The sequence below is a fragment of the Mizuhopecten yessoensis genome, unplaced genomic scaffold, assembly GCF_002113885.1.
Source record: "Mizuhopecten yessoensis strain PY_sf001 unplaced genomic scaffold, ASM211388v2 scaffold11183, whole genome shotgun sequence".
NCBI lineage: Eukaryota > Metazoa > Mollusca > Bivalvia > Pectinida > Pectinidae > Mizuhopecten > Mizuhopecten yessoensis.
The window spans coordinates 200,547-208,375 of NW_018408921.1; the positions used below are offsets into that span (position 1 = coordinate 200,547).

The window sequence follows — 7,829 nt, forward strand, 5'->3', positions numbered from 1 at the left end:
AAAAATATAAATATGATCACGAAGAACACAAAAAATCATGAAAACTACAAACACCTGTACGATATGAAATGGCAGGCGAGCAACAGATATGGTATAGATAATACGTCAAATACCAGAAACGCTCATTTTTAATGTTTACATGTTGATATATGAAACCTTTATTTATTATCAAATGTTTATTTTCAAGTACGAAACAAGAAATGTTACAACATGTACAAGTTAATTTCACATTTTATAGTGATTCACGGTCCATTCATAGTTTCACTTCGAGAACATGTCTCGAAGGCATTTTGGTAAGTAATCCAATTGTATATCTACGAAATGATTCGAACTACTTTGGCCACCTGAAGCGAGTTATGACACTGATCAATAACCTATTGTACGTATTTATGTTAAGGCGAGTCCATGCAATAAGTAAGGGTAAAATCAAACGAAAGTGGCGTTAACAAATCAACCCTATTTAGCCACTTGAATTTATGTCGTTAAATCACGCTTGCCTATGAGCATGCGCATACAAATAAAGCAAATGAGAACCTCACCTATTGCCAAAATTCCATTCGACCTCTTTGTAGTTTCCTCCGACCTTCAAATCTCGTAAGGATGGAATAACAGTAACCCAAAACTAAAGACTGTCTTCTCTACTATTTCACAGGTGAGTCTTTTTAATATTTGTCTTAATTGACATGTTCCTCCATATTTGTTGTAAATGTTATTCACCATAATATTTTGATTTACAATCATTTATAATATTAATAAGTGTACGTTTTATGACCTTTAGCATGCTACATGTACACAAACTATCACAAATCATACATTTTTTTTTTTATTTCAACACAGTGCATTTACGTCAAAAATGTGTTATATGTTTATTCAATGTTTAAACATTTATTGCTTATAATCATGTGTGCTGTGAAATACAGGAAATTCTTATTACTTTTAAATCTCATGTTTGCAAATTTGGGTGTGTTATGAAGCTAGGCATTATTTAATAATTTCTTCGTACAAAACATCAATTCGTCAATTTGGCGTCCAAATATCATTTTTTTTCACAACCCCAGAGTACGTCGCATCATTTCACTCGTTTTCTAAAGTACATGTATCTATCTGGTACATGTTAATTAATATCATTCTGCTTTAACGAATCTGCCATTTGTATTAAAAACAATGGCTGGGGTGATGACAGACATCAACCCCCTAACAAATTGTTTACAGCGTTTTTATTATTTCTTTCTTAATCAAAAAAGAATAACCTAGAAAGTGCGTAGGTTTTGCTGATTTGTGATATATAGCGATTCATAATTTTGCACCATAGATAACTAGTATTCACAACATAAGTTTGTGCAACATAGACCACCTTTTTGGTAACAGTGGAAATTTACAGTATTAACATTATAGCTTATATCGTTATAGTGCCATCATTTAGAGTAACTCTTTCTTTGACATGTTTAATTCATAAAATGACTTAGCGATATGGATGGTCGGTTGGCGCAGTGGAAATCGCATTCGCCTTTCACCAATAGGAACGGGGCATGCTTCTCAAACAGTCACCTGCCCGACCACGTTCGTCTTCGTGTAATTTGTTTTTTCCTCACCTTAAAAGTTAGAGCCTTAGTGTATTAAGGGAGAATTTAAACAGTTTTTGTTATGTTTACAATACATATACTTAAAACTGCTGATGTTGTCTTTTTGAGCTGTGTATTTTGTATTTTTAGCCAAACTGTTTGTGACCGAATTATTTTCCAATTGTTATATCCAATGTATGCTCAAACTGGAATTAATAACATACCGGAAGCATACTTGCCTAAATGGAAAAAACGATGTTTTTTTATCATTATTATTAATATTAAACTTGTTTTTACGTGTTTTTTATTTAGTGTTTTCAATAAGGTTTCTTTTGATTATAAACAACAGCCAAACATGGTGTTCGGATATCCATCTTGATGTTGATCTTGTTTGATAGTGCCATTAATTTAAATCTATTCATTTACTATTATCATATACATTACGGTTCTATATTTTAAAACTTTCTGGGATGGAATAAAACTACAGTAATTACAGTAGAATTGTTATTACTTTATGACCATTCACTCATATGCTGTTTGAAAAAAATGAAAAACAACACAAACTGATTTGGAAAACAAAAATCGGCTCAGAAATAGCTTGGTGAACTCAAAAGCTCAAGACTCATTTCAAACTAGACGACATTGAATATGTCCCCTTTTATTCTGAATGGAAAACTATCAAGATTCGAATGTATACCGTAAAGTAAAAACGGAAACACAAATTTGTTGAAATTTAAGCATCAAACAATGAACTTAAGCAAAGTAAAATATATCAATATGGCTACATCGGTATGTGGCGTGAATACTCCTTTGTTGGCGATACAAAGAAGGGACCGACAGAATGCCTGATATACTCCTCCCTTCATTGGGGTGTTTGAAAGGGATTCCATATTTGTAAGATAGTTTCCGGATTACAAATAATACCTCATGTCTTATATACATAATTTCGAAAATAATCCTTTTCGGACAGCCGAGTCGGTGATAATTTCCTCTGACCTCAGCTGTAGTTTCTCCACTGTTCCAGATAAATAATCCATTCAAAACTTCTTTATTTATCAATATTGCGTGCTGAGCTGGCACCTTGTGTTCATGTTAAGGTGATTTTAATGAGCCTACAGTGAAATAATAATTACATATATCAGCAGAGCACCGTGGTGGACAGCGGTCTGTGTACGATGTACTATGGTGTATTGACTCAGAGATGGAAACTATCCAACTGATACTTTTAGCTTACTCAATAACACTTGGAATCACTGTGCTGTGTTTTTACAGAGGTATGTTTGTTTTATTATTTCGCGTTTGTTTTAAACGACAACACAATAAGCCCGCGGTAAAATTACGGCTTACTAAAATAATTCAAATATCAAATTATCTACGTCAACAACCATATTCGAGTGGATTGATAGAGAATAATATAGAGTCTGCGTCGCATCAGGCGAATTGATAGACAGACACATTTGCATTCAGAGTCTGATTGTAAGGTTCTCTTTCAAAATACAAGGAGGTTTACTGCTCGAGTATGGTTTAGTCCCGGAGGTTTGCCATAAACTTGGTGACCACACTTATCTCTTTTCCAAAGTAGCACGCTCCATAATATACACACTTTACTCATTGTTAATTTGAAATTAACCCGCATTTCATTATGTTTTAAGATTGAAATCATTAAGGGTTTTATGCAAGTCCCAATCTGTTTCAACAATAGTAAAAACTAATTCGAACTGCCATCGTTTTGGCCCCTACCATCACCGATGAGTCCTACTTTTGAATACCATATCTATTTCTAAAATACTAGCTGCAATTTTATGTGTGTTTCTAGCGTTCATCTTTTATCGTTATAAATATTCAATGCAAAACATTTTCAAAGTTCATACTTGATTTACTAAATATGTAATTAAAAAAAAAATATGCAGAAAAAATTTAAATGACTACTTTACAAAACCAAAATCAGAAAACCAGATTATTTATATATTCTATGATTATCTTTTCCATAATGTATAAACATAAAAATTGTTAATTACTTTCCCCTAATTTCAGCCTTTTTAGTCTAATTATACACATTTTAATGCATTGTATAATAGGGTCAAGTAATGTGGAACATGTAAAGACACCATGCGAAGCAGAATCAGGAAATGTGGAATATGTAAAACCACAAAGCAAAGCAGTATCAAGAAATAAAGAACATAGAAAGCTACAAAGCAAAGCAACATCAAATGATATGATACCTGTAAAGCAACAATCAAAAGAAGCATTTACCATTGAGCCCTGGAAAAGTAGAATGGACGCCTTGAAGAGAGGCTGTGCATCAGGACGTAAACGATACCAACTTACCACTTCACAAGTTTCACAGCTGTACTACAGTTCTAGTCGGGCAGGTTTCTCTGTCTGTAAAGTACCAAAGGCGGGGAGTACATTCTGGACGATCATGTTTCTGATTCTGCAACACCAAAAACCTCCGGAAAAAGTATTTTTGATCCCAAGGTACAAACTTCACAATAAGGTCAGTGGCCGTGAATCACGTCAACCCCCAAACGACTCGTCATTAAATATTATCGTTTCACGCGACCCGTACACACGCCTGTTTTCAGGTTTTATCGATAAGGTCTTCTTAGCAGGACGGAAAATGGAAGAAAATCAAGACACCAGCAATGCATACATCATAAACGATTTAGTATGTGGCTATAATACAACTTTTGCCGATTTCCTAGATGTCATTACCAAAAACGCTTTAAATGGAGGGAAAATTAATCGACACTTAGCACCGGTTTATTTGCTGTGCAGTGCTTGCAATATCAAATATCAAGTGGTGTCGCATGTGGAAACGTTAACAGCCGACACAGAATACATTGTGGACAAATTACAAGTTTCTGATAGTAAGAAAAGGTCTTTGAAGCAGGTGTTCCACAGGGAGGAAATTAACAAAACTCTCGGAGGATTACTAGCAAGTGAACTACGTCCATTGAGATTACCAAAGGAAAAATGTCCAGATCAGCTAGCATATCTATATAAACTCTGGCAGTCCCTTCAGATACAAGGCTATCTGCACATACAAAGTACTTTTCCCTGGGACTTTTTCGAGAAGGAAAATAATTTTGAAGAGAGCTCCATTGTTAAGCTAATACTGGACACAATGGCGGGTCGTCCACTGTCAAACAAAGACAGGAAGTTACAAAGACGCGATGCCTTGGTATCTGCGTACAAAAATGTAGGAATAGAAACTATCAAAAGAATACAGAAAATGTTTATGTTGGATTTTCGTTTATTTGGTTATGATATTAACCCACCATCGTGAATGATGTTCGTCCTAAAGTAATGGACTGTATATAAATAGAATGACCATAGTTAATTATATTGATGATATTTGAAAAGACGAGGTTAAAATCTGGCCAGACCAGATATCCTTTTGAAATTTAGCAAAAATGGTTATCTACGGTACCAAAATAAGACTGCTTCATTGCTGAATATAGGAAAGTATTGTAGTCAGTGTTTTTATACCCTGAAGTTAGGTAGAATCGGCCATAATGGGCTAACAACTTAAGCAGCAGACTCCTCTTAGAATTTCAAAGTATAGTGAATACAAAAAGTTATAATTATTGGAGGTTTAAATCAGTTTCAGTACCAATTTGATGGAAAATTGGACCTTATTGAAAATGACCTGTCCCAGGTCCTCTAACAAATTTGTATCAATTTCCTTTATATGAAAAATACCTTTCACAATTTAGTGAATTTTGGAAAAAGTTTCTTGAATGATTTAATTAATTAATAACGGGCTTATATCGTCGTTGTCTTTTTTTAACTATTTTATTGTATTCATATTGGTCTGTATGTTGTTGATTGAAACGCTTATTCATTTAGTAAACTTTGCCGTGACTACCTGTATTCATAGTCACTAGTGTCATAGTGTCAAATGTATGAAATTTGTTTTTAAAAATGAAATTACCATTCACGAAAAGGAAGGCAGAATGACTCATAAGACATTTTCAAATAATTTGAATGTATGAAATTATCCATGCAGTTTAAATGTTTAAATGACGTAAAAATAAAAATAAATAGATAATCTATTGAATGAACAAAATGAAAGACGGTGCATGTGAACGTCAACTCTTTAAATGTAAAAAAAATATTACTTAGCGTATTCTTTCTATAAATATTTAACGACAATGCTTACTTTTGCAGGGAAGTAATTAGCATAACTGCTGCATAGCGTTTAGTATAGTAAACATAGTGGGGAAATATGCGTTATAATTATAAGAGACAGTGGCAATTCAATCTTCATTACTTTTGGAAATCTAACATTTACTATATTTGACATAATCCAAAAGCATTATGCTGGTTTTTAAATGAAACAAAAATATCTTTAGATTATGGAATTGCATTTTTAATGGAAATATATAATATAGACCGAAGTTGTAACTTTAAAGCTTTTATATAATTCTTATTGCGCTTAATAAATTACATATTTATTTTATTTTCCTATAATTTTCATGGTTTTAAAGTGTTTTAAGTGTTTTGACAAAAAGGTTGGTTTTTTTGCAAATTTGAATGTCTTAAATATGGTAAATAGCTGTTGTAACATTTTTTGGTTATCACACGTTAACAAGAGTACTATTTTGGATAAGACTTTATTAATTGTTTGTCATCTCTGAAGTTTCATTTCTGCTGAGTAGCATTAATGCTTTTCAAAATATATTATTTTGCTCCCATATTTTATGTTTATAAAGGTCGTTAATTTTCACAGTATATTTTCTTTTGGTGACGTCCTGAATATGTATTCTATGACGTTGCAATAAATTCAGTTGCCGAATGAACCCATAAACGGGCAAAAATTCATGTAGCTCTGTGTTAAACTTTGTTTATATAATTATATATCAATAACAGGAGGCACGGTAGTTTAATGGTAGGACGCCGGGCTCGTGACCGAAGGGTTGCAGGTTCAAGTCATGTCACGACACTGTGCTGTATCTTTGAACAAAATACTTTCCTCCGCTTGTTCCAGTCTACTCAGCTGTAATTGAGTACGTGGTTGGACAGTGCTGAGAAAGATATTGACTTGTTGCAAAGGCCCAATAACCACTGATAATAATTTGTGAACCGCTTTGAGACGACCTCCTACACACCATTCCCGTATCATACAAAACATCGTCATGCATTTACCACGTAGGTAATATATTCATATACTATCAATTAAATACAAGTATATCAGTAGCAAACATCTACTTTGTTGCAGCGTTATATGATATCAGTATTCAAGGGCATTAATAACAATTCAAACATACCGCCACGATACGTTTAAGATAGCCTACGGGTTGCCATATAAACACCATGTGGGCGACAGAGATACGATATTCTTACATCAGGATAGAATGATAAGATAGGTACATGTATGAAATTGAATATTTGTATATACTCATTGACAAAACATAATAACAAAAATAATGTAATACAAATTTAATTATCTTTTGGTCTGGGTATAATAGAAATAGGATGCGAGGTGCCGTATATCCTCTCTGTTTACTTCTTCTTAACAAGTGTAAGGTAGTATATTAGTACAATGATTTTAGTTTTACAAAACAGTACATGTATTAGGTAATCAATGGTCATCGAAAACATTTGTCAATATCATCTTTTAATTTGACTAATAATTTCAAACCTTATAAAAATTTTAAAATGTACCAAAAGTCCATATCAAAATAAACAATAGTCACAGAAAAATTGGTTGAATAATATTCTTCTTGAAGGAATTTGCATCATAATGCAGATTTGTTTTTATTAATAAAATCAATAAATCGAAAAGCAAATTTTGACACACAATTACTTGCTGAAACTTGCCTACATGTTAACAACGCATATATGTTATTTTCAAAAATGAAATTATTTTCTGATGGTATGATAGAAAGGATTCATATATAATACAAGTTTGACAAGCCCCTGTTTATATTAAACGCAGAAAAAACTGTCGGCTATGCTGAAAGTCGAAGTGTCTCTTCATTGGGGACCCTAGCAGATTTTTGTAAGATAGCCATCTAGGCCTGAATTTATTTTTTTATGCACAAATTGATTTTAACCAGTACTATTGTTCAATAAAGTTGCTTCAGTACAAAAGCTTCCACCGCAGTAAACTGAAATATCAGGATTTTTAATCACTTTCGTAAAAAATAGCACGATCATGATTATATTTGTTCTCTATTGCACTGTTCACTATACCAGAAGGCTAACAAAAGATTAAAGTATAATATGAAATATTAAGCAGGTTTTTTTTTTTTTTTTTTT

At 32.9% G+C, this 7,829-nt stretch overlaps 1 protein-coding gene across 2 annotated transcripts; it reads left to right on the forward strand.

Annotated features, from left to right (window-relative positions):
- The first annotated feature begins 248 nt into the window (after positions 1 to 248).
- Positions 249 to 5,586, forward strand: LOC110440459. 2 transcript variants are annotated; one of them, XM_021483560.1, is made up of 3 exons: positions 249 to 652; positions 2,705 to 2,836; positions 3,641 to 5,586. In XM_021483560.1, exons 2-3 carry the CDS (start codon positions 2,764 to 2,766, stop codon positions 4,849 to 4,851), a joined length of 1,284 nt encoding a protein of 427 aa, XP_021339235.1. In that variant the 5' UTR covers positions 249 to 652; positions 2,705 to 2,763; the 3' UTR covers positions 4,852 to 5,586. The 2 variants fall into 2 exon arrangements, with proteins under 2 accessions (XP_021339235.1, XP_021339236.1); XM_021483561.1 differs by having other exon boundaries at positions 2,708 to 2,836.
- The last annotated feature ends 2,243 nt before the right edge of the window (positions 5,587 to 7,829 follow it).